This window comes from Tachyglossus aculeatus, chromosome 1, assembly GCF_015852505.1.
Source record: "Tachyglossus aculeatus isolate mTacAcu1 chromosome 1, mTacAcu1.pri, whole genome shotgun sequence".
Lineage (NCBI taxonomy): Eukaryota > Metazoa > Chordata > Mammalia > Monotremata > Tachyglossidae > Tachyglossus > Tachyglossus aculeatus.
This window is the reverse complement of record NC_052066.1, coordinates 1,904,938-1,932,727: the sequence shown is the minus strand read 5'-3', so window position 1 is coordinate 1,932,727 and position 27,790 is coordinate 1,904,938. Positions and strand designations below refer to the sequence as shown.

Here is a 27,790-nt window from a genome sequence, read left to right as displayed (position 1 = left end):
AATAATAATAATGATGGCATTTATTAAGCGCTTTCTATGTGCAAAGCACTGTTCTAAGCGCTGGGGAGGTTACAAGGTGATCAGGTTGTCCCACGTGGGGTTTACAGTCTTCATCCCCATTTTCCAGATGAGGTAACTGAGGCCCAGAGAAGTGAAGTGACTTGCCCAAAGTCACCCAGCTGACAAGTGGCGGAGCCGGGATTTGAACCCATGACCTCTGACTCCAAAGCCCGGGCTCTTTCCACTGAGGCACGCTGGCGGTCAGCGGGTGGAGCCATGGGTGGGCCACCTCTTCCCTGGACGGAAGATGCTTCCCAGAGACACAGACAGCTCAGAGATACAGTCAATTCAGAGACACATACTAATAATAATAATAATAATAATAATGTTGGTATTTGTTAAGCACTTACTATGTGCAAAGCACTGTTCTAAGCGCCGGGGGAACACAAGGAGATGAGGTTGTCCCATGTGGGGCTCACAGTCTTCATCCCCATTTTACAGATGAGGGAACTGAGGCACAGAGAAGCGAAGTGACTTGCCCAAGGTCACGCAGCAGATGTGGGGGAGGTGGGATTTGAACCCATGACCTCTGACTCCCAAGACCACACTCTCTCCACCAAGCCACTTTGGAGCATCGCGGGGGTGGCGGGGTTCTCTGACAGGATGCCTCGGAGAGATTGACCGGGGAGACTGACACTGGCTAGCTGGACCAGGGTCATCATCATCAATCGTATTTATTGAGCGCTTACTATGTGCAGAGCACTGTACTAAGCACTTGGGAAGTACAAATTGGCAACATCTAGAGACAGTCCCTACCCAACAGTGGGCTCACAGTTTAAAAGGGAGGGACAGAGAACAAAACCAAACATACTAACAAAATAAAATAAATAGAATAGATATGTACAAGTAAAATAAATGAATAAATAGATAGAGTAATCAATCAATCAATCAATCGTATTTATTGAGCGCTTATATGTGCAGAGCACTGTACTAAGCACTTGGGAAGTACAAATTGGCAACACATAGAGACGGTCCCTACCCAACAGTGGGCTCACAGTCTAAAAGGGGGAGACAGAGAACAGAACCAAACATACCAACAAAATAAAATAAATAGGATAGAAATGTACAAGTAAGATAAATAAATAAATAAATAGAGTAATAAATATGTACAACCATAGTAATAAATATGTACAAACATATATACATATATACAGGTGCTGTGGGAAAGGGAAGGAGGTAAGGGTCATCCCCCCGGGTCTGTCCTTGGGGTCAGTCAATCGGTGGTATTTATTGAGCGCTTACTGTGGTCAGAGCGCTGTGCGAAACGCTTGGGAAAGGACAGAACAACAGAGTTGGGAGACAAAGTTCCCGGCCCTCAGGATGCCCCGTCGAAAGAGGTGGAATGGTCCTGCCCTCAGGGTACCCCTGATGTAATAATAATAATAATTATGTTGATGATGGGAGGGAAGCAGCATGGCTCAGTGGGAATATTTATTTATTTTATTTGTACATATCTATTCTATTTATTTTATTTTGTTAGTATGTTTGGTTTGTTCTCTGTCTCCCCCTTTTAGACTGTGAGCCCACTGTTGGGTAGGGACTGTCTCTATATGTTGCCAATTTGTACTTCCCAAGCGCTTAGTACAGTGCTCTGCACATAGTAAGCGCTCAATAAATACGATTGATGATGATGATGATGATGAATAGCCCGGGCTTGGGAGTCAGAGGACGTGGGTTCGAATTCCGACTTCACCACTTGTCTGCTGGGTGACCTTCGGCAAGCCGCTAAGTTTCTCTGTGCCTCAGTTACCTCCTCTGTCAAACAGGGATTAAGACTGTATGCCCCACACGGGACAACGTGATTACCTACTATCTACCCTAGCATTTAGAACAGTGCTTTGCCCATAGTAAGCACTTAACATAATTATTAATAATATTAATATTAATATTAATTCCCAGACTGAGCGCCCGCCTTCCTCTCCCCCTCGTCCCCCTCTCCATCCCCCGTCTTACCTCCTTCCCTTCCCTACAGCACCTATATATGTGTATATATGTTTGTACATATTCATTACTCTATTTATTTATTTATTTGTTTATTTATTTATTTATTTCACTTGTACATATCTATTCTATTTATTTTCTTTTGTTAATATGTTTGGTTTTGTTCTCTGCCTCCCCTTTCTAGACTGTGAGCCCACTGTTGGGTAGGGGCTGTCTCTATATGTTGCCAACTTGTACTTCCCAAGTTCTTAGTACAGTGCTCTGCACACAGTAAGCGCTCAATAAATACGATTGATTGATGGATTAATATTATATTATAATCAATTATAATATATAATAATAATGTTATTGATAATAGACATAATTGTTATTATTTGTTAAGCACTTTGAGAAGCAGCTTGGCTCAGTGGAAAGAGCACGGGCTTTGGAGTCAGAGGTCCGCCGTTTGTCTGGTGTGTGACTTTGGGCGAGTCACTTAACTTCTCTGTGCCTCAGTGACCTCATCTGTAAAATGGGGATTAAGACTGTGAGCCCCAGGTGGGACAACCTGATCACCTTGTAACCTCCCCAGTGCTTAGAACCGTGCTTGGCACATAGTAAGCGCTTAATAAACGCCATCATTATTGTTATTATTACCAGGTAATGTACTAAGCTCTGGAGTGGATACAGGCACATCGGCATGTCCCTGTCAATCAATCAGTTAATCAATCAATCAATCATATTTATTGAGCGCTTACTGTGGGCAGAGCACTGTACTAAGCGCTTGGGAAGTACAAGTTGGCAACATATAGAGACAGTCCCTACCCAACAGTGGGCTCACAGTCTAAAAGGGGGAGACAGAGAACAAAACCAAACATACTAACAAAATAAAATAAATAGAATAGATATGTACAAGTAAAATAAATAAATAAATAGAGTAATAAATATGTACAAACATATATACATATATACAGGTGCTGTGGGGAAGGGAAGGAGGTAAGATTGGGGGGATGGCTCACAGTCTCCATCCCCATTTTACAGATGAGGGAACTGAGGCCCAGAGAAGTGAAGTGACTCGTTCAAGGTCACACAGCAGACAAGTGGTGGAGCCGGGATTTGAACCCACGGCCTTCTGTCTCCCAGCCCATGCTCTATCCGGTACTCCATGCTGCTCCAGCGCTTAGAACAGTGCTTTGCACATAGTAAGTGCTTAATAAATGCCATTATTATTAAGTGCTTAGGAGAGTACAGTAGGCTGTGAGCCCACTGTTGGGTAGGGACCGTCTCTATATGTTGCCAACTTGGACTTCCCAAGCGCTTAGTACAGTGCTCTGCACACAGTAAGCGCTCAATAAATACGATTGATTGATTGATTGATTGTAAGATCATTGCGGACCGGGAATGTGTCCGTTATACTACTACTGATAATAATTATTATTATGATACTTGTTAAGTGTTTACTACCTGCCAAACACTGTTCTAAGCGCTGGGGTAGATACAAGTTAGGTTGGACACAGTCCCTGTCCCACATGGGACTCACATTCTTCATCCCCACTTTTTACAGATGAGGTAACTGAGGCCCTGAAAAGTGAAGTGACTTGCCCAAGGTCCTACAGCAGACAAGGGGTGGAGCCGGGATTAGAACCCGTGACCCACTACACCATTCTGCTTCTCTATTCTCTATTGTGAAGCAGCATGGCTCAGTGGAAAGAGCAGGGGCTTTGGAGTCAGAGGTCATGGGTTCGAATCCAGGCTGAGCCACATATAATAATGATAATGATGGCATTTGTTAAGCGCTTACTATGTGCAAAGCACTGTTCTAAGCGCTGGGGGGGATACAAGGTGATCGGGTTGTCCCACGTGGGGCTCACAGTCTTTATCCCCATTTTACAGATGAGGGAACTGAGGCTCAGAGAAGTGAAGTGACTTGCCCAAGGTCACACAGCAGACATGTGGCAGAGCTGGGACTCGAACCCATGACCTCTGACTCCCAAGGCCGTGCTCTTTCCACTGAGCCACGCTGCTTCTTCTTCACATGTCTGCTGTGTGACCTTGGGCAAGTCACTTCACGTCTCTGAGCCTCGGTTCCCTCATCTGTAAAATGGGGATTCAGACTGTGAGCCCCCCATGGGACAACCTGATCACCCTGTATCCTCCTCAGCGCTTAGAACAGTGCTTTGCACATAATAAGCACTTAACAAATGCCATCATTATTATTATTATTATTATTATTATTATTATTATTAATATATTGGCCTCTCCCAAGCACTTAGTACAGTGCTCTGCACACAGTAGCGCTCAGTAAATACACTTGATTGATGTAATGCAACAGTGTTGGTAGATGCGTTCCCTGGCCGCAACGAGCTTACAGTCTACATGTCGGCTCGTGCAAGAAATCCCAGAATTCCAGCCTATCACCATGCCGGCTGAGATCCCAGCAGTATTCCCGGCAGTTAAATATTCCCCTGGTGTCCAGGCTGGAGTAACCCAGGGAATTTCCAGAGTAAGGCTCACTTACGCCTGGGAAAAGCAGCGTGGCCTAATCAATCAATCAATCAATCAATCGTATTTATTGAGCGCTTACTATGTGCAGAGCACTGTACTAAGCGCTTGGGAAGTACAAATTGGCATCACATAGAGACAGTCCCTACCCAACAGTGGGCTCACAGTCTAAAAGGGGGAGACAGAGAACAGAACCAAACATACCAACAAAATAAAATAAGTAGGATAGAAATGTACAAGTAAAATAAATAAATAAATAAATAAATAAATAGAGTAATAAATATGTACAACCATATATACATATATACAGGTGCTGTGGGGAAGGGAAGGAGGTAAGACGGGGGGGATGGAGAGGGGGACGAGGGGGAGAGGAAAGAAGGGGCTCAGTCTGGGAAGGCCTCCTGGAGGAGGTGAGCTCTCAGCAGGGCCTTGAAGGGAGGAAGAGAGCTAGCTTGGCGGATGGGCAGAGGGATTGGGGGCATTCCAGGCCCGGGGGATGACGTGGGCCGGGGGTCGATGGCGGGACAGGCGAGAGCGAGGTACGGTGAGGAGATCAGCGGTGGAGGAGCGGAGGGTGCGGACTGGGCTGTAGAAGGAGAGAAGGGAGGTGAGGTAGGAGGGGGCGAGGGGATGGACAGCCTGGAAGCCCAGGGTGAGGAGTTTCTGCCTGATGCGCAGACTGATCGGTAGCCATTGGAGGTTTTTGAGGAGGGGAGTAATATGTCCAGAGCGTTTCTGGACAAAGATAATCCGGGCAGCAGCATGAAGTATGGATTGAAGTGGAGAGAGACACGAGGATGGGAGATCAGAGAGAAGGCTAGTGCAGTAGTCCAGACGGGAGAGGATGAGAGCTTGAATGAGCAGGGTAGCAGTTTGGATGGAGAGGAAAGGGCGGATCTTGGCAATGTTGCGGAGCTGAGACCGGCAGGTTTTGGTGACGGCTTGGATGTGAGGGGTGAATGAGAGAGCAGAGTCGAGGATGACACCAAGGTTGCGGGCTTGTGAGACGGGAAGGATGGTAGTGCCGTCAACAGAGATGGGAAAGTCAGGGAGAGGACAAGGTTTGGGAGGGAAGACAAGGAGCTCAGTCTTCGACATGTTGAGCTTTAGGTGGCGGGCGGACATCCAGATGGAGATGTCCTGAAGGCAGGAGGAGATGCGAGCCTGGAGGGAGGGGGAGAGAGCGGGGGCAGAGATGTAGATCTGGGTGTCATCAGCGTAGAGATGATAGTTGAAGCCGTGGGAGCGAATGAGGTCACCAAGGGAGTGAGTGTAGATTGAGAACAGAAGGGGACCAAGCACTGAACCTTGGGGAACCCCCACAGTAAGAGGATGGGAGGGGGAGGAGGAGCCTGCAAAAGAGACTGAGAAAGAACGACCGGAGAGATAAGAGGAGAACCAGGAGAGGACGGAGTCAGTGAAGCCAAGGTCAGATAACGTGTTGAGGAGAAGGGGGTGGTCCACAGTGTCAAAGGCAGCTGAGAGGTCGAGGAGGATTAGGACAGAGTATGAGCCGTTGGATTTGGCAAGCAGGAGGTCATTGGTGACCTTTGAGAGCGCAGTTTCCGTGGAATGAAGGGGACGGAAGCCAGACTGGAGGGGGTCGAGGAGAGAGTTGTTGTTGAGGAATTCTAGGCAGCGCGTGTAGACAACTCGTTCAAGGAGTTTGGAAAGGAATGGTAGGAGGGATATGGGACGATAACTAGAAGGTGAGGTGGGGTCAAGAGAGGGTTTTTTTAGGATGGGAGAGACATGGGCATGTTTGAAGGCAGAGGGGAAGGAACCAGTGGAGAGTGAGCGGTTGAAGATGGAAGTTAAGGAGGGGAGAAGGGATGGAGCGAGAGATTTCACAAGATGAGAGGGAATGGGGTCAGAAGCACAGGTGGCCGGAGTAGCACTTGAGAGGAGGGAGGAGAGTTCCTCTGAGGATACCGCTGGGAAGGATGGGAGAGTAGCAGAGAGTGTTGAGAGCCGGGGGGTTGGAGAAAGGGGGGAAGAGACTTTGGGGAGGTCGGACCTGATGGATTTAATTTTGTTAATGAAGTAGGAGGCCAGATCGTTGGGGGTGAGGGAAGGAGGAGGGGGAGGAACCGGGGGCCTGAGAAGGGAGTTGAATGTACGGAAGAGCTGGCGGGGGTGATGGGCATGGGTGTCAATAAGGGAGGAGAAATAGTTTTGTCTGGCAGAAGAGAGGGCTGAGTTAAGGCAGGAAAGGATAAACTTGAAGTGAACGAGGTTGGCATGGTGTTTAGACTTTCGCCAGCAGCGTTCAGCAGCTCGAGCATAAGAGCGAAGGAGGCGGACAGTGGCAGTGATCCGGGGCTGTGGGTTAGTGGTGCGAGAGCGGCGAAGGGAAAGGGGAGCGAGCGAGTCTAGCTGAGTAGAAAGGGTAGAGTTGAGAGCAGTAATCTGATCATCAAGACTGGGTAGAGAGGAGAGGGCGGCGAGGTGGGGTGTGAGGCACTCCGAAAGATGGGTGGGGTCCAGAGAGCGGAGATCTCTGTGAGGGAGTAATACGGATTTACAGGGGAAAGGAGTGTGAGTGAGGAGGCAGGTGAGAAGATTATGATCAGAGAGAGGGATCACAGAGTTGGTGAGGGTGGACACAGTGCAGCGGTAGGAGATGATGAGGTCGAGGGTATGACCAAGTTGGTGAGTGGGTGAGGTGGGGTGGAGGAAGAGGTTGGCAGCGTCAAGGAGAGATAGAAGGCGGGCGGCAGAGGAGTCGTTAGGGATATCCATGTGGATATTGAAGTCTCCGAGGATCAGAGAACAGTGCTTTGCACATAGTAAGCACTAACTAAATGCCATTATTATTATTATTATTTCACTTCTTTATGCCTCAGTCTGCCTCATCTGCAAAATGGGGATTCGATAACTGTCCTCCTATAGACTGTGAGCTCCATGTGGGATCTGATGATCTTCTATCTACCCCAGTGCTTAGTACAGTGCTCGGCACATAATAATAATAATAATAATGGTATTTGTAAAGTGCGGACTATGTGCCAGGCACTGTACTAAACCCTAGGGTGAATACAAGCAAATTGAGTTGGACATAGTCCCTGCCCCATATAGGGCTCACAGGCTCAATCCCCATTTCACAGATGAGGTAACTGAGGCCTAGAGAATAATCATCATCATCAGTCGTATTTATTGAGCACTTACTGTGTACAGAGCACTGTACTAAGCGCTTGGGAAGTCCAAGTTGGCACCATATAGAGACAGTCCCTACCCAACAGTGGGCTCACAGTCTAAAAGGGGGAGACAGAGAACAAAACCAAACATATTAACAAAATAAAATAAATAGAATAGATATGTACAAGTGAAATAAATAAATAAATAGAGTAATAAATATGTACAAACATATATACATATATACAGGTGCTGTGGGGAAGGGAAGGAGGTAAGATGGGGGGATGGAGAGGGGGATGAGGGGGAGAGGAAGGAAGGGGCTTCAGTAAGCGCTCAATAAATACAATTGAATGAATGAATGAATCAGGGTGTCCCACCTGGGACTCACCGTCTTCATCCCCATTTTACAGATGAGGGGACTGAGGCACAGAAAAGTGAAGTGACTTGCCCAAAGTCACACCACGGACCAGTGGCGTAGCCGAAATTAGAACCTGCCACCTTCTATAAGCGCTTAACAAATTTCTCAATCATTATTAGTAGTATTATTATGTCCCTCCTCGCCCATGCACTTAGTCCCACTCTCTGAGCGCCTAATAATAATAATTGTCATATCTGTTAATCAATCATATTTATTGAGCACTTACTATGTGCAGAGCACTGTACTAAGCGCTTGGGAAGTACAAACTAAGCGCTGTTAAGCGCTGACTATGTGCCAGGCACTGTACTAAGCGCTGGGGTGGTCACAAGTAAATCGGGTTGGACGCCCTTCTGCCCGGATCTTTACACTGGGTTGTTTCCCCACCTTTAATTGATTTTAATAATAATAATAAAGACATTTATTAAGCGCTTACTATGTGCAAAGCAGTGCTCTGAGCGCTGGGGAGGTTACAAGGTGATCAGGTTGTCCCACAGTAATAATAATAATAATAATAATAATGGCATTTATTAAGCACTTACTGTGTGCAAAGCACTGTTCTAAGCTCTGGGGAGGTTACAAGATGATCAGGTTGTCCCACGGGGGGCTCACAGTCTTAATCCCCATTTTACAGATGAGAGAACTGAGGCCCAGAGAAGTTAAGTGACTTGCCCAAAGTCACACAGCTGACAATTGGCAGAGCCGGGATTCGAACCCATGAACTCCGACTCCAAAGCCCGGGCTCTTTCCACGGAGCCACACTGCTTCCGCAGGAGGCTCACCGTCTCCCCATTTCCCAGATGAGGTAACTGAGGCACAGAGGAGTTAAGTGACCTGCCCAAAGTCGCACAGCTGACAGTTGGCGGAGCCGGGATTTGAACCCATGACCTCTGACTCCAAAGCCCGGGCTCTTTCTACTGAGCCACGCTGCATGTCTCCCGCTGTAGACTGTAAGCTTGTTGTGGGCGGGGATTGTATCTGTGTCTAAGCGCTTAGTACAGTGCTTTGCACACAGTAAGCGATCAATAAATACGATTGATTGATTGTATCTGCCCACGCTGCTGTACTGTCCTCTCCCAAGCGCTCAGTCCAGTGCTTTGCACGCAGGAGGTGCTCAGTCAATACCATTGGTCTATTGTTTGACGCCTCTCTGCCCCCCGCCCCTTTGCTGACCAGGCAGCCCAGCTTTCTCTGAGCCCAGAGACATAATAATAATAATAATAATAATAATAACAACAACAACAACAACAATAATAATAATAATAGTAATTATTATTATTATTATTATTATTATGGGATTTGTTAAGCACTTACTATGTGCCAGGCACTGTACTAGGCGCTTAGAGAAGCAGCACGGCTCAGTGGAAAGAGCACAGGCTCTGGAGTCAGAGGTCATGGGTTCCAATCCCGCCTCCACCACTTGTCAGCGCTTAGTCCAGTGCTCTGCACACAGTAAGCGCTCAATAAATACGATTGATTGATTGATTGTCAGTTGTGTGACTTCGGGCAAGTCGCTTCGCTTCTCTGGGCCTCAGTTCCCTCATCTGGAAAATGGGGATGAAGACTGTGGGCCCCCCGTGGGACAACCTGATCACCTTGTAACCTCCCCAGTGCTTAGAACGGTGCTTGGCACTCAATCAGTCAATCAATCAATCGTATTTATTGAGCGCTTACTGTGTGCAGGGCACTGTACTAAGCGCTTGGGAAGTACAAGTTGGCAACATATAGAGACGGTCCCTACCCAACAGTGGGCTCACAGTCTAGAAGGGGGAGACAGAGAACAAAACCAAACATATTAACAAAATAAAATAAATGGAATAGATAGGTACAAGTAAAATAAATAAATAAAGAGTAATAAATATGTATAAACATATATACATCTATCTATCTATCAATCTATCTATCTATAGATAGATAGATAGATATAGATATATAGATATAGATGTATATAGATATATATATTTATATATACTTCCTTCTATACTGGGAGCCAACCATCTTTATAGGTTGTCGACTTACTTCCCAAGCGCTTAGTACAGTCCTCTGCACACAATAAGCGCTCAAAAAATACGATTGAATGAATGAATGAATAGTTGTAATTCTATTTCTCCTGATGGTTTTGTTGTCGGTCTCCCCCTCCTAGACTGGGAGCCAACCGTCTCTACAGGTTGCCGACTTGGACTTCCCAAGCGCTTAGTACAGTGCTCTGCACACAGTAAGCGCTCAATAAATACGAGTGAATGAATGAGTAGCTGTAATTCTATTGCTCCTGATGGTTTTGTTGTCGGTCTCCCCCTTCTAGACTGGGAGCCATCCGTCTCTCTAGGTTGCTGACTTGTCCTTCCCAAGCGCTTAATACAGTGCTCTGCACACAGTAAGCGCTCAATAAATACGACTGAATGAATGAATGGCACATAGTAAGCGCTTAACAAATGTCAACATTATTATTATTGGTGGACACAAGCAAAGCAGGATGGACACAGTCCCTGCCCCCCGTGGGACTCCCAGTCTCAGTCCCCATTTTACAGATGAGGGAACTGAGGCGCAGAGGAGTGAAGTGACTTGCCCAGGGGCACACAACAGATGAATAATAATAATAATAATAATAATAGCATTTATTAAGTGCTTACTATGTGCAAAGCACTGTTCTAAGCACTGGGGAGATTACAAGGCAATTGGGTTGTCTCACAGGGGGCTCACAGTCTGAATCCCCATTTTACAGATGAGGGAACTGAGGCACAGAGAAGTTAAGTGACTTGCCCAAAGTCACACAGCTGACAAGTGGTGGAGCCAGGATTCGAACCCATGACCTCTGACTCCAAAGCCCGGGCTCTTTCCACTGAGCTACGCTGCTTCTCTATGGAGAATGGCGGAGACGGGATTCGAACCCACGACCTCCTGAGTCCCAGGTCCGGGCTCTGTGTGCAGAGCACTGCATCTGCCAATTGTCAGCTGTGTGACTTTGAGCGAGTCACTGAACTTCTCTGTGCCTCAGTGACCTCCTCTGTAAAATGGGGATTAAGATTGTGAGCCCCACGTGGGACAGCATGATCACCTTATATCCTCCCCAGCGCTTAGTACAGTGCTTCACACATGATAAGCGCTTAACAAATGCCATTATTATTATTATTATTATTATTATTAATTTATTTATTTTATTTGTACATATCTATTCTATTATTTTATTTTGTTAGTATGTTTGGTTTTGTTCTCTGTCTCCCCCTTTTAGACTGTGAGCCCACTGTTGGGTAGGGACTGTCTCTATGTGTTGCCAATTTGTACTTCCCAAGCGCTTAGTACAGTGCTCTGCACATAGTAAGCGCTCAATAAATATGATTGATGATGATGATGATGATGATTATTACTAAGCTCATCCCAGCTCTGCTACTGTTCATTTGTATTGATGTCTGCCTCCCCTCCTCTGGACTGTGAGCTCATTGTGGGCAGGGATTGTCACTCTTTATCGCTGTATTGTACTTTCCCAAGCGCTCAGTACAGTGCTCTGCATATAGTAAGCGCTCAATAAATATGAATGAATGAATAATAACAACAATAATAATAATGATGGCTTTTATTAAGTGCTTACTATGTGCCAAGCACTGTTCTAAGCGCTGGGATGTATACAAGTTAATCAGGTTGTCCCACATGGGGCTCACAGTCTTAATCCCCATTTTACAGATGAGGTAGCATGGCTCAGTGGAAAGAGCGTGGACTTGGGAGTCACAGGTCATGGGTTCGAGTCCCGCCTCCCCCACATGTCTGCTGTGTGGCCTTGGGCAAGTCACTTCACTTCTCTGTGCCTCAGTTCCCTCAACTGTAAAATGGGGATTAAGACTGTGAGCCCCACGTGGGACAACCTCATCTCCTTGTATTCCCCCCAGCGCTTAGAACAGTGCTTTGCACATAGTAAGCGCTTAACAAATACCAACATTATTAGGTAACTGAGGCCCAGAGAAGTTAACTTGTACTTCCCAAGCGCTTAGTCCAGTGCTCTGCACACAGTAAGCACTCAATAAATACGATTGATTGATTAACTGTGAGCCCGCTGTTGGGTAGGGACCGTCTCTATACGTTACCAACTTGTACTTCCCAAGCGCTTAGTACAGTGCTCTGCACACAGTAAGCGCTCAATAAATACAATTGAATGAATGAATGAAGTGACTTGGCCAAAGTCACACAGCTGACAAGTGGTGGAGGCTTGATTAGAACCCACGACCCCCAACTCCCAAGCCCGGGCTCTTTCCACGGAGCCACGCTGCTTCTCTGAAAGAATACGGTGCCTGGTACAAAGTAAGTGCTTAACAAGTACCATCATTATTATCATCAGTTACCTCATCTGTAAAATGGGGATTTAGATTGTGAGCCCCACGTGGGACAACTTATACGAGTTAATCAGGTTGTCCCACGTGGGGCTCACAGCCTTAACCCCCATTTTACAGATGAGGTAACTGAGGCCCAGAGAAGTTAACTGTGAGCCCGCTGTTGGGTAGGGGACCGTCTCTATATGTTACCAACTTGTGCAGTGCTCTGCACACACTAGGCGCTCAATAAATACGAATGAATGAATGACTGAATGAAGTGACTTGGCCAAAGTCACACAGCTGACAAGTGGTGGAGGCGGGATTAGAACCCACGACCCCCGACTCCCAAGCCCGGGCTCTTTCCACGGAGCCACGCTGCTTCTCTGAAAGAATACGGTGCCTGGCACATAGTAAGTGCTTAACAAATACCATCATTATTATTATCAGTTACCTCATCTGTAAAATGGGGATTAAGACTGTGAGCCCCACGTGGGACAACATGATCACTTTATATCCTCCCCAGCGCTTAGTACAGTGCTTCACACATAATAAGCGCTTAACAAATGCCATCATTATTATTATTACTAAGCTCATCCCAGCTCTGCCACTGTTCATTTGTATTGATGTCTGCCTCCCCTCCTCTGGACTGTGAGCTCGTTGTGGGCAGGGATTGTCACTCTTTATCGCTGTATTGTACTTTCCCAAGCGCTCAGTACAGTGCTCTGCATATAGTAAGCGCTCAATAAATATGAATGAATGAATAATAACAACAATAATAATAATGATGGCTTTTATTAAGTGCTTACTGTGTGCCAAGCACTGTTCTAAGCGCTGGGATGTATACAAGTTAATCAGGTTGTCTCACATGGTGCTCACAGTCTTAATCCCCATTTTACAGATGAGGTAGCGTGGCTCAGTGGAAAGAGCGTGGACTTGGGAGTCACAGGTCATGGGTTCGAGTCCCGCCTCCCCCACATGTCTGCTGTGTGGCCTTGGGCAAGTCACTTCACTTCTCTGTTCCTCAGTTCCCTCATCTGTGAAATGGGGATTAAGACTGTGAGCCCCACGTGGGACAACCTCATCTCCTTGTATTCCCCCCAGCGCTTAGAACAGTGCTTTGCACATAGTAAGCGCTTAACAAATACCAACATTATTAGGTAACTGAGGCCCAGAGAAGTTAACTTGTACTTCCCAAGCGCTTAGTCCAGCGCTCTGCACACAGTAAGCACTCAATAAATACAATTGATTGAGTAACTGTGAGCCCGCTGTTGGGTAGGGACCGTCTCTATACGTTACCAACTTGTACTTCCCAAGCGCTTAGTACAGTGCTCTGCACACAGTAAGCACTCAATAAATACAACTGAATGAATGAATGAAGTGACTTGGCCTAAGTCACACAGCTGACAAGTGGTGGAGGCGGGATTAGAACCCACGACCCCCGACTCCCAAGCCCGGGCTCTTTCCACTGAGCCACGCTGCTTCTCTGAAAGAATACGGCGCCTGGCACATAGTAAGTGCTTAACAAATACCGTCATTATTATCATCAGTTACCTCATCTGTAAAATGGGGATTTAGACTGTGAGCCCCACGTGGGACAACTTATACAAGTTAATCAGGTTGTCCCACGTGGGGCTCACAGTCTTAACCCCCATTTTACAGATGAGGTAACTGAGGCCCAGAGATGTTAACTGTGAGCCCGCTGTTGGGTAGGGGACCGTCTCTATATGTTACCAACTTGTGCAGTGCTCTGCACACACTAGGCGCTCAATAAATACGAATGAATGAATGACTGAATGAAGTGACTTGGCCAAAGTCACACAGCTGACAAGTGGTGGAGGCGGGATTAGAACCCACGACCCCCGACTCCCAAGCCCGGGCTCTCTCCACGGAGCCACGCTGCTTCTCTGAAAGAATACGGTGCCTGGTACATAGTAAGTGCTTAACAAATACCGTCATTATTATTATCAGTTACCTCATCTGTAAAATGGGGATTTAGATTGTGAGCCCCACGTGGGACAATTTATACAAGTTAATCAGGTTGTCCCACGTGGGGCTCACAGTCTTAACCCCCATTTTACAGATGAGGGAACTGAGGCCCAGAGAAGTTAACTGTGAGCCCGCTGTTGGGTAGGGGACCGTCTCTATATGCCACCAACTTGTACAGTGCTCTGCACACACTAAGCGCTCAATAAATACGAATGAATGAATGACGTGACTTGGCCGAAGTCACACAGCTGACAAGTGGTGGAGGTGGGATTAGAACCCACGACCTTCGACTCCCAAGCCTGGGCTCTTTCCACGGAGCCACGCCGCTTCTCTGAAGGAATACGGTGCCTGGCACGTAGTAAGCGCTCAACAAATACCGTCATTATTATTATCGGTTTTATTATTCTGTGTGTGCAGAATTGCCTGGGAACAAAGAGGCTTTGTGGCCTAGAAGAGGCCGCAGCTGCCGGCGTGGGGATGTACCAGGAGGAGGGGAGATTGTGAACTCCGGGGTTCAGTTTGTTTATCGAGGGGCAGATGGCCGGCTGGGGCGTTGGGGGAGGACGGTCAGTACAGTGCTAAGCGCTTAGTACAGTGCTAAGCGCTTAGTACAGTGCTCTGCACACAATAAGCGCTCAATAAATACGATTGATGATGATCATTTCTAGGCTGGGAGCCCGTCGTTGGGTAGGGATTATAATAATAATAATAATAATGATGGCATTTGTTAGGCGCTTACTATGTGCAAAGCACTGTTCTAAGCGCTGGGGGGGGGGATACAAGGTGATCAGGTTGTCCCAGTGGGGCTTACAGTCATCATCCCCATTTTACAGATGAGGGAACTGAGGCTCCGAGAAGTGAAGTGACTTGCCCGAGGTCACGCAGCAGACATGTGGCGGAGCCGGGACTCGAACCCGTGACCTCTGACTCCAAAGCCCGGGCTCTTTCCACTGAGCCACGCTGCTTCGGATGGATGGGCCCCTTCCTTCCTCCCCGCCTCGTCCCCCCCATCGTCGTCCCCCCCCTCCATCCCCCCATCTTACCTCCCTCCCTTCCCCACAGCACCTGTATATATGTATATGTTTGTACATAATTTTTTACTCTCTTTACTTATTTATTTAATTTATTTGTACATATCTATTCTATTTATTTTGTTAGTATGTTTGGTTTTGTTCTCTGTCTCCCCCTTTTAGACTGTGAGCCCACTGTTGGGTAGGGACTGTCTCTATATGTTGCCAATTTGTACTTCCCAAGCGCTTAGTACAGTGCTCTGCACATAGTAAGCGCTCAATAAATACGATTGATGATTGATGATGATGATGATGGATTGTCTCCATCTGTTACCGAACTGGACTTCCCAAGCGCTTGGTACAGTGCTCTGCACGCAGTAAGCGCTCCATAAATACGATTGAATGAATGAGTGAATGCATCTCTGGGGTCCAGGAGGTGTTTGCGTATTCATTACTCTATTTATTCATTTATTTTACTTGTCCATATTTATTCTATTTATTTTATTTTGTTAATATGTTTTGTTTTATAATAATAATAATAATGGCATTTATTAAGCACTTACTATGTGCCAAACACTGTTCTAAGCACTGCGGAGATAGAAGGTGATCAGGTTGTCCCCCGGGGGGCTCACAGTCTTCATCCCCATTTGACAGATGAGGTGACTGAGGCACAGAGAATAATAATAGTAATAATAATGGCATTTATTAAGCGCTTACTATGTGCAAAGCACTGTTCAGGTTACAAGGTGATCAGGTTGTCCCCCGGGGGGCTCACAGTCTTCATCCCCATTTGACAGATGAGGTGACTGAGGCACAGAGAATGATAATAGTAATAATAATGGCATTTATTAAGCGCTTACTATGTGCAAAGCACTGTTCAGGTTACAAGGTGATCAGGTTGTCCCACGGGGGGCTCACAGTCTTCATCCCCATTTGACAGATGAGGTGACTGAGGCACAGAGAATGATAATAGTAATAATAATGGCATTTATTAAGCGCTTACTATGTGCAAAGCACTGTTCAGGTTACAAGGTGATCAGGTTGTCCCACGGGGGGCTCCCGGTCTTCATCCCCATTTGACAGATGAGGTGACTGAGGCACAGAGAATGATAATAGTAATAATAATGGCATTTATTAAGCGCTTACTATGTGCAAAGCACTGTTCAGGTTACAAGGTGATCAGGTTGTCCCCCGGGGGGCTCACAGTCTTCATCCCCATTTGACAGATGAGGTGACTGAGGCACAGAGAATAATAATAGTAATAATAATGGCATTTATTAAGCGCTTACTATGTGCAAAGCACTGTTCAGGTTACAAGGTGATCAGGTTGTCCCCCGGGGGGCTCCCGGTCTTCATCCCCATTTTACAGATGAGGGAACTGAGGCCCAGAGAAGTGAAGTGACTTGCCCAAAGTCACACAGCTGATAAATCAATCAATCAATCAATCAATCGTATTTATTGAGCACTTACTATGTGCAGAGCACTGTACTAAGCGCTTGGGAAGTACAAATTGGCAACACATAGAGACAGTCCCTACCCAACAGTGGGCTCACAGTCTAAAAGGGGGAGACAGAGAACAGAACCAAACATACCAACAAAATAAAATAAATAGGATAGAAATGTACAAGTAAAATAAATAAATAAATAAATAAATAAATAGAGTAATAAATATGTACAACCATATATACATATATACAGGTGGTGTGGTACATATAAATGTACTTCCCAAGCGCTTCATCCAGTGCTCTGCACACAGTAGGCGCTCAATAAATTTTGAGTTGCCCAAAGTCACCCAGCTGACAAGTGGGGGAGGCGGGATTTGAACCCCTGACCTCTGACTCCAAAGCCCGGGCTCTTTCCACTGAGCCACGCTGCTTCCCCCGTCAAGGATAACGCCAAGGTTACGGGCTTGTGAGACAGGAAGGATGATGGTGCCGTCTGTAGTGATGGGAAAGTCGGGGAGGACGGGGAATTTTGTGGGGAAGAGAAGGAGCTCTGTTTTGGATTTGTTAAGTTTGAGGTGAAGGGAGGACGTGCAAGTAGAGACTGTGAGCCTGTTGTCTATAAATAATAATAATAATAATAATAATAATAATAATAATGGTATTTGTTAAGCGCTTACTATGTGCAAAAGCACTGTTCTAAGCACCGGGGAGGTTACAAGGTGATCAGGTTGTCCCACGGGGGCGCTCACAGTTTTAATCCCCATTTTGCAGATGAGGTAATTGAGGCCCAGTGAAGTGACTTGCCCGAAGTCACACAGCTGACAGTTGGAAGAGCTTGGATTTGAACCCATGACCTCTGACTCCAAAGCCTGGGCCCTTTCCACTGAGCCACGCTGCTTCTCCAGCTTCTCACAGTCTAGACTGTGAGCCCGTTGTTGGGTAGGGACCGTCTCTATACGTCGCCGACTTGTACTTCCCAAGCGCTCAGTACAGCGCTGTGCGCACAGTAAGCGCTCAATAAATACGACTGAATGAAAGTAGAGACGTCCTGAAGGCAGGAAGAAATGTGAGACCGCAGAGAGGGATCAGGGCTGGAGAGGGAGATTTGGGGATCATTCATTTATTCGATCGTATTTATTGAGCGCTTACTGTGTGCAGAGCACTGTACTAAGCGCTTGGGAAGTCCAAGTTGGCAACATATAGAGACGGTCCCTACCCAACAGGGGGTTCACAGTCTAGAAGGATCATCTACATAGAGGTGGCAGTTGAAGCCATGGGAAAGACTGAGTTCTCCAAGGGAGTAGATGGTGAATAGAAGGGGTCATCATCATCAATCGTATTTATTGAGCGCTTACTGTGTGCAGAGCACTGTACTAAGTGCTTGGGAAGTCCAAGTTGGCAACATATAGAGACAGTCCCTACCCAACAGGGGGTTCACAGTCTAGAAGGATCATCTACATAGAGGTGGCAGTTGAAGCCATGGGAATGACTGAGTTCTCCAAGGGAGTGGGTGTAGATGGAGAATAGAAGGGGTCATCATCATCAATCGTATTTATTGAGCGCTTGCTATGTGCAGAGCACATTCGGTCCCAGAACCGAACCTTGAGAGACCCCAAAAGTTAGGGGGTGGGAGGCAGAGGAGGAGCCCAGGAAGGAGACTGAGAATGAACGGCCAGAGAGATGAAGAGGAGAACTGGGAGAGGACAGAGTCGGTGAAGCTGAAGTTGGATAATATTTCCAGGAGAAGGGGGTGGACCGCAGTGTCCAAGACAGCCGAGAGGTCGAGGAGGATTAGGATGGAGTTAAAGCCGTTGGATTTGGCAAGAAGGAGGTCATCGACCCCCGGCCCACGTCATCCCCCGGGCCTGGAATGCCCCCAATCCCTCTGCCCATCCGCAAAGCTAGCTCTCTTCCTCCCTTCAAGGCCCTGCTGAGAGCTCACCTCCTCCAGGAGGCCTTCCCAGACTGAGCCCCTTCCTTCCTCTCCCCCTCGTCCCCCTCTCCATCCCCCCCATCTTACCTCCTTCCCTTCCCCACAGCACCTGTATATATGTATATATGTTTATACATATTTTTTACTCTATTTATTTATTTTACTTGTACATATCTATTCTATTTATTTTCTTTTGTTAGTATGTTTGGTTTTGTTCTCTGTCTCCCCCTTTTAGACTGTGAGCCCACTGTTGGGTAGGGACTGTCTCTATATGTTGCCAATTTGTACTTCCCAAGCGCTTAGTCCAGTGCTCTGCACATAGTAAGCGCTCAATAAATACGATTGATGATGACGATGATGGTGACCTTTGAGAAGGCGATTTCTGGGGAGTGAAGGAGATGGAAGCCAGATTGGAGGGGGCCCAGGAGAGAATCGGGGGAGAGGAACTTGAGACAGCTGGTGTAATAATAATAATAATAATAATGATGATGGCATTTACTAAGCACTTACTATGTGCAAAGCACCTTTCTAAGCGCTGGGGAGGCTACAAGGTGATCAGGTTGTCCCACCTCGGGCTCACAGTCTTCATCCCCAGTTTCCAGAATAGGGAGCTGAGGCCCAGAGAAGTGAAGTGACTTGCCCAAAGTCACACAGCCGACAAGTGGCGGAGCACTCGGCAAGTGGTGTAGGTGACTCGCTTAAGGAGTTTGGAGAGGAAGGGCAGGAGGAAGATGGAGGGAGCCATGGGGTCAAGGGAGGGTTTTTTTAGGGTAGGGGAGACGCGGGTATGTTTGAAAGCAGTAGGGAAGAAGCCACTGGAGAGCCAACAGTTGAAGATGGCTGGGTGGGGTGACATCGGGGGGGTGACAGCAGTGATGTGATGATGGTTGTGTGACGCCTGTGGTAATAATAATAATAATAATGGCATTTATTAAGCGCTTACTATGTGCAAAGCACTGTTCTAAGCGCTGGGGAGATTACAAGGTGATCAGGTTGTCCCACGTGGGGCTCACAGTCTTCATCCACATTTTACAGCTGAGGTAACTGAGGCCCAGAGAAGTGAAGTGACTTGCCCAAAGTCACACAGCTGACAATTGGCGGAGCCGGGATTTGAACCCATGACCTCTGATTCCAAAGCCCATGCTCTTTCCGCTGAGCCACGCGTGAGGTGGCGACGGTGGAGGGAAGCCCGTGGCGTGACATTGGCAGTGGTGTGACACCTGTATATATGTATATATGTTTGTACATAGTTATTACTCTATTTATTTTACTTGTACATATCTATTCTATTTATTTTATTTTGTTAGTATGTTTGGTTTTGTTCTCTGTCTCCCCCTTTTAGACTGTGAGCCCACTGTTGGGTAGGGACTCTCTGTATGTTGCCAATTTATACTTCCCAAGTGCTTAGTACAGTGCTCTGCACACAGTAAGCGCTCAATAAATACGATTGATGATGATGATGATTATCATTGGTGTTGTCCCGACAGGTGTGTTGGCTGGTTTCAATATGAGTGGAGATCTGGACCGGCCGCTCACCAACATCCCCCTGGGCTCCCTGGCAGCCATCGGCGTCTCGTAAGTCCCGCCTTTGGGGAAAATATGGGGTGGGAATGGGGGGTTTCCCTTTGGCTCTCTGCATCTATCTGGAGATCATCTCACCCCACTTCAGTCTATACTTCACGCTGCTGCCCGGATCATCTCCGTGCAGAAATGCCCTGGGCATGTCACTCCCCTCCTCAAAAATCTCCAGTGGCTGCCAGTCAACCTACACATCAAGCAAAAACTCCTCACCCTGGACTTCCAGGCTGTCCATCCCCTCGCCCCCTCCTACCTCACCTCCCTTCTCTCCTTCTCCAGCCCAGCTCACACCCTCCACTCCTCTGCCGCCGCTCACCTCCTCACTGTACCTCGTTCTCGCCCACCATCATCATCAATCGTATTTATTGAGCACTTACTATGTGCAGAGCACTGGACTAAGCGCTTGGGAAGTACAAATTGGCAACATATAGAGACAGTCCCTACCCAACAGTGGGCTCACAGTCTAAAAGGGGGAGACAATCCCGCCGTCGACCCCCGGCCCACGTCCTTCCCCTGGCCTGGAATGCCCCCAATCCCTCTGCCCATCCGCCAAGCTAGCCCTCTTCCTCCCTTCAAAGCCCTACCCAGAGCTCACCTCCTCCAGGAGGCCTTCCCAGACTGAGCCCCCTTTTTCTTCTCCTGCTCCCCATCCCCCCGACCCTACCTCCTTCCCCTCCCCACAGCACCTGCTTATACATTTGTACCGATTTATTACTCTATTTATTTTACTTGTACCTATTTACCATTCTATTTATTTTCTTAATGATGTGCATGTAGCTTTATTTCTATTCATTCTGATGACTTGACACCCGTCCACATGTTTTGTTTTGTTGTCTGTCTCCCCCTTGTAGACCGTGCCCACGTCCTCTGACTCCCGAGCCCGTGGTCTTGCCACTAGACCGTACTGTCCCTTCCCCATAGCACCTGACAGTCAGGGACTGTCTCTATATGTTGCCAATTTGTACTTCCCAAGCGCTTAGTCCAGTGCTCTGCACATAGTAAGCGCTCAATAAATACGATTGATGATGATGATGATATGTGTTTGTACATATTTATTACTCTATTTTACTTGTACATATCTATTCTATTTATTTTATTTTGTTAGTATGTTTGGTTTTGTTCTCCGTCTCCCCCTTTTAGACTTTGAGCCCACTGTTGGGTAGGGACTGTCTCTATATGTTGCCAACTTGGACTTCCCAAGCGCTTAGTACAGTGCTCTGCACACAGTAAGCGCTCAATAAATACAATTGATTGATTGATTGATTGATTGTGATCCCGCTGTTGGTTAGGGACAGTCTCTATATGTTGCTGACTTGGACTTCCCGAGCGCTTAGTACAGTGCTCTTCACACAGATTGATTGAATGAATGAATCTCCCTCCACCCTCCTCTCTTACTCGTCCTCCCTCTTTTCTCCTCCCTCCTCTCCGTCCTCCCTGCCTCCACCTTCTCCCCTTTTCCTTCTCCCTTCCCTGTTTAATCATCATCAATCGTATTTATTGCGCGCTTACTATGTGCAGAGCACTGTACTAAGCGCTTGTAGTTTAATCGCTGTAGTCTAAGCGCTGTTTAATCTCAGCTTCTTCCTCCCTTGTCCTTCTCCAGCTTTGGTGGGAGCAGGCTGATCTTCCCCACCCTCAGATGAATTTGTCCTCTTTCCTCCCTCGATATCTCCCCACTGGACACAGCCCCTTCCTCCCTTCTCCCTGCCCCTTCTCCTTTATCTTTCAGCTCCCAAATACAATCAACTGTTGCCATTCCTTCCGGCATTCCACCCCTTCCTCTCCCCCACCCTCAACGGCCCCCAGCCCTAGCCTCCTCTTGGGCCTCCCTGCCTCCGGCCTCTCCCCTCTCAGATCATCCTCCTAAAACGTCCCTTGGCCCACATCCCTCCACACCCCAAAACCAGATGGCTCAGCAGCTTCCGGACTCTCTCCGTCTTACCGAGTTTGGCTTCGCCCCAAGTTTCCATCTCACCGCCCCTTGATCTCCCCTCTCGATCCGTGGATCGGTCAACTGGTAGCCCTCGACACGCAGTTTTTATTGAACGCCTGCCTCCTGCAGAGCGCCAACTGTGTTGCCCCTCTATATTGGAAGCTCACTGAGGGCAGGGAATGCCTCCACCAACTCCGTTGTCTTGGACTCTCCCAAGCGCTTAGTCCAGTGCCTTGCACGCAGGAAGCGCTCAGTAAATCCCACTGACTGGTCCCTGCACCGGCAGATGACCACAGTCGATCAGCCCATTTTGCAGACAGGGAGGCGGAGGCCCAGAGAGGGTTGAGGTCCGGCCCGTGGCTGGAGGGAGGCCCGGGGCTCGAACTCAGGTATCCTTGCTCCCTGCCTCATGCTCTAACAATAATAATAATAATGATGGTATTTGTTAAGCACTTACTATGTTCAAAGCATTGTTCTAAGCGCTGGGGAGGTTGCAAGGTGATCAGGTTGCCCCACTGGGGGCTCACAGTTTTCATCCCCATTTTACAGATGAGGTAACTGAGGCCCAGAGAAGTGAAGTGACTTGCCCAAAGTCACACAGCTGATGGTGGAGCCAGGATTTGAACCCATGACCTCTGACTCCAAAGCCCGGGCTCTTTCCACTAAGCCATGCTGCTTCTCAGTGTGGCTTCTTATGTGCTGTACTCACTGGGCCGGGCTAGGAGGCCCAGGGAGCGGACCGATTGGCCAAACCTCAAACCGATTGGCCCATTCTACAGGTGGGGAGGGTGAGGCCGGGGCTGGGACAGAGGCCACTGGAGAAGGTGGTTCATTTTCATTTTCATTTAATGGTATTTATTGAGCACTTACTGTGTGCAGAGCACTGTACTAAGTGCTTGGGAAGGACAATTCAACAACAAAGAGAGACCCTCCCTGCCCACAGCGGGCTCACAGTCTCAGGAAAACATGTAACAGGCATCATTCATTCATTCTATTGTATTTATTGAGCGCTTACTGTGTGCAGAGCACTGTACTAAGCGCTTGGGAAGGACAATTCAGCGACAAAGAGAGACCCTCCCTGCCCACAGCGGGCTCAGTCTAGAAGGGGGGAGACAGACAGCAAAACTTGTAACAGGCATCATTCATTCGTTCTATCATAATTATTGAGCGCTTACTGTGTGCAGAGCACTGTACTAAGTGCTTGGGAAGGACAATTCAGCAACAAAGAGAGACCATCCCTGCCCACAGCGGGCTCAGTCTAGAAGGGGGGAGACAGACAGCAAAACTTGTAACAGGCATCATTCATTCATTTAATCGTATTTATTGACTCCATCCGACTCCACCACATGTCTGCTGTGTGACCTTGGGCCAGTCACTTAACTTCTCTGAGCCTCAGTTACCTCATCTGTAAAATGGGGATTAAGACTGTGAGCCCCACGTGGGACAACTTGATCACCTTGTATCCCCCCAGCGCTTAGAACAGTGCTCTGCACATAGTAAGCACTTAATAAATGCCATCATTATTATTATTATTATTATTGAGCGCTTACTGTGTGCAGAGCACTGTACTAAGCGCTTGGGAAGGACAATTCAGCAACCAAGAGCGACCCTCCCTGCCCACAGCGGGCTCACAATCTACAAGGGGGGAGACAGACAGCAAAACAGGCATTAGAGAAGCAGCGTGGCTCAGGGGAAAGAGCCCGGGCTTTGGAGTCAGAGGTCATGGGTTCCAATCCTGACTCCGCCAACTGTCAGCTGCGTGACTTCGGGCAAGTCATGCAACTTCTCTGGGCCTCAGTTCCCCCATCTGCAAAATGGTTGTGGTGGTGGAGGGGAGGGTCCCTGGCCCATGGGATCTGGGACTGTGAGCCCACTGTTGGGTAGGGACTGTCTCTATATGTTGCCAATTTGTACTTCCCAAGCGCTTAGTACAGTGCTCTGCACATAGTAAGCGCTCAATAAATACGACTGATGATCCCCCTGCCTCCTGGTGGGACGTGCCTGGCTTCCCCCTAAGTCCACCGTCACCCTTCCCTCCCTCCCCGCCCTCCCCCGCTGCCTCCCTCCCTAGTCCAGAGACATCTCTATTATTTATTTTACTTGTACCTATCTATTCTATTTATTTTATTTTGTTAGTATGTTTGGTTTTGTTCTCTGTCTCCCCCTTCTATCATCATCAATCGTATTTATTGAGCGCTTACTATGTGCAGAGCACTGTACTAAGCACTTGGGAAGTACAAATTGGCAACATATAGAGACAGTCCCTACCCAACAGTGGGTTCACAGTCTAAAAGGGGGAGACAGAGAACAAAACCAAACATACTAACAAAATAAAATAAATAGAATAGATATGTACAAGTAAAATAAATAAATAGAGTAATAAATATGTACAAACATATATACAGGTGCTGTGGGGAAGGGAAGGAGGTAAGATGGGGGGGATGGAGAGGGGGACGAGGGGGAGAGAGTGAGCCCACTGATGGGTAGGGACTGTCTCTATATGTTGCCAGCTTGTACTTCCCAAGCGCTTAGTACAGTGCTCTGCACACAGTAAGCGCTCAGTAAATACGATTGATTGATTGATTGATTGATCTCTGTCACGGTCGGTTGGCAGGTGGTTCCTCTCCGTGGTTTTCGTCTTCCTGCTGGGAGCCGTCTGCAGCCGGGAGGCCCTGCGCCAGGACTTCATGATTGCCCAGAAGGTTGGCGTGGGCCCGGGTTGGCACGTGGTGGGGTTGGCTCAGGGTGGGGTCCCCCCCTTCCTGTCTCTTCGCGTTCCTCTGGGGTCCCCCCCTCGTGTCTCCTCAGCGTCCTCCTGGAGTCCCCCCGGCCATCTCGGACCACCCGGGGATGAGGGAGCGGGCCCAGACCCATGTCTGGCCTCGTGTCCGGATTCACGCCCAGCCCCGTGCCCAGCCCCATGCCCAGACCAATACATGGGCAGAGCAGCTGCTTCTGCCAGACTCTTATCATCATCATCATCATCACCATCATCATCATCATCAATCGTATTTATTGAGCGCTTACTGTGTGCAGAGCACTGTACTAAGCGCTTGGGAAGTACAAGTCGGCAACATATCGAGACAGTCCCTACCCACTCTCGATTATCCATGGACTTGGGGGGAGGAGAGGCGTGGATAAGCGGAATCTGCCGATAATCCACTTTTGTCCCTTCTCCACACTGCCTGCGCTCCAAGTTGCCCTCTGACCATCTGGACATTTGGGGTCCTCCCTTTCACCCCCTACCCCGAGGAGGAAGAGCTGGCTCTTCTTCCCAGACTGAGCCCCTTCCTTCCTCTCCCCCTCGTCCCCCTCTGCATCCCCCCCTTCTTACCTCCTTCCCTTCCCCACGGCCCCTGTATATATGGATATATGTTTGTACCTATTTATTACTCTATTTATTTATTTATTTTACTTGTACATATCTATTCTATTTATTTTATTTTGTTAGTATGTTTGGTTTTGTTCTCTGTCTCCCCCTTTTAGACTGGGAGCCCACTGTTGGGTAGGGACTGTCTCTATATGTTGCCAATTTGTACTTCCCAAGCGCTTAGTCCAGTGCTCTGCACATAGTAAGCGCTCAATAAATACGATTGATGATGATGATGATGATGGCTCCAGCTCCCCACAGAGTCTTCCCTGTCTCTGGCTCTGCCAGTCTCTCTGTCTCTCTCCCTCTGAGTGTCTCTCGCCCTTTGCCGCTCTCTGTGTCTATCTCTCGGCCTCTGGTTGGGTCTCTGTGGCTGCGGCGATTCGAATCGGGGTAGAGGTTGCCTTTCTGGTGGTGAATCTCTGATGGTATCTCTCTAAAAATGAGGTCTCTGACCCTCTCCGAGTACCTCCGGCAGCAGGCTCGGACTCTGTCTCTGTCTAAGCGCTTAGTACAGTGCTCTGCACGTAGTAAGCGCTCAATAAATACGATTGATGATGATGATGTCTCGCTGTCGTCTCCACCTCTACCCACTGACCTCCGCATCTCCGATGGTCTCTGCCTCTGGAAGGGGCTCCGTCTCTGGCCTCTGCCTCTACTCAGCCTGGCTCAGTGGAAAGAGCGCGGGCTTGGGAGGCAGAGGTCATGGGTTCAAATCCCACCGCCCCCACATGTCTGCTGTGTGACCTTGGGCAAGTCCCCTCACTTCTCCGGGCCTCAGTTCCCTCATCTGGAAAATGGGGATTAAGACTGTGAGCCCCACATGGGACAAACTCATCTCCTTGTGTTCCCCCCAGCAGCATGGCTCAGTGGAAAGAGCCCGGACTTTGGAGTCAGAGGTCACAGGTTCAAATCCCGGCTCCGCCAATTGTCAGCTGTGTGACTTGTATATATGTTTGTACATATTTTTTACTCTATTTATTTATTTATTTATTTTATTTGTACATATCTATTCTATTTATTTTATTTTGTTAGTATGTTTGGTTTTGTTCTCTGTCTCCCCCTTTTAGACTGTGAGCCCACTGTTGGGTAGGGACTGTCTCTAGATGTTGCCAATTTGTACTTCCCAAGCGCTTAGTCCAGCGCTCTGCACACAGTAAACGCTCAATAAATACGATTGATGATGATGATGATGATGACTTTGGGCAAGTCACTTCACTTCTCCGGGCCTCAGTGACCTCATCTGGAAAATGGGGATGAAGACTGTGAGCCCCCCGTGGGACAACCTGATCACCTGGTAACCTCCCCAGCGCTTAGAACAGTGCTTTGCACATAGTAAGCGCTTAATAAATGCCATTATTATTATTATTAGAACAGTGCTTTGCACATAGTAAGCGCTTAACAAATACCAACATTATTATTATTATTATTATTACTCCCTGACCGCTGTGTCTCTGATTGTCTCTGCCTCTGGAAGGGGGCTCCGTCTCTGGCCTCCGCCTCAGTCTCTGATGGTCTCTGGGGGGGCCTGTCCCCCGACAGGTATCTCTGGTGGGTTTCCTGTTCCTGTTGGGGCTGTACATTTCCTCGCTGGCCTCTTGCATGGGGGGCCTGTACGGAGCCCCCCGCATCCTGCACTGCCTGGCCCAGGAGAAGGTGGTCCCAGCCCTGACGTTCCTGGCTCAGGGGGTGAGTCCGTCGGGGACGGGAAGGACGGGGAGGGTCCGAGGGGAAGAGACGGGATGGGGTCTCCTAGTGCTGCCTGGGCCCAGTCTGGGCTTCTGCTGACCAACAGCAGCATGGTTTAAGCGCTCAGTACAGTGCTCTGCACACAGTAAGCGCTTAATCAATACGATTGAATTTTTAGACTGTGAGCCCACTGTTGGGTAGGGACTGTCTCTATATGTTGCCAATTTGTACTTCCCAAACGCTTCGTACGGTGCTCTGCACATAGTAAGCGCTCAATAAATACGATTGATGATGATGATTGAATGAATGGCCCAGTGGTTAGAGCCCGGGCCTGGACATCAGAATATATGGATATATGTTTGTACATATTTATTACTCTATTTATTTATTTCTTTATTTTACTTGTACATATCTATTCTATTTATTTTATTTTGTTAGTACGTTTGGTTTTGTTCTCTGTCTCCCCCTTTTCGACTGTGAGCCCACTGTTGGGTAGGGACTGTCTCTAGATGTTGC

The 27,790-nt window shown here is 47.9% G+C and overlaps 1 protein-coding gene across 1 annotated transcript in view; it reads left to right on the top strand.

Annotated features, from left to right (window-relative positions):
* Positions 1-27,790, top strand: part of SLC12A8 (solute carrier family 12 member 8) — an 83,066-nt gene that overhangs the window by 33,462 nt on the left and 21,814 nt on the right. The window contains exons 6-8 of the mRNA XM_038751930.1: positions 20,192-20,279; positions 24,830-24,917; positions 27,128-27,274. Coding sequence (XP_038607858.1) covers positions 20,192-20,279; positions 24,830-24,917; positions 27,128-27,274 — 323 coding nt within the window. The remainder of the gene's footprint in view (positions 1-20,191; positions 20,280-24,829; positions 24,918-27,127; positions 27,275-27,790) is intronic.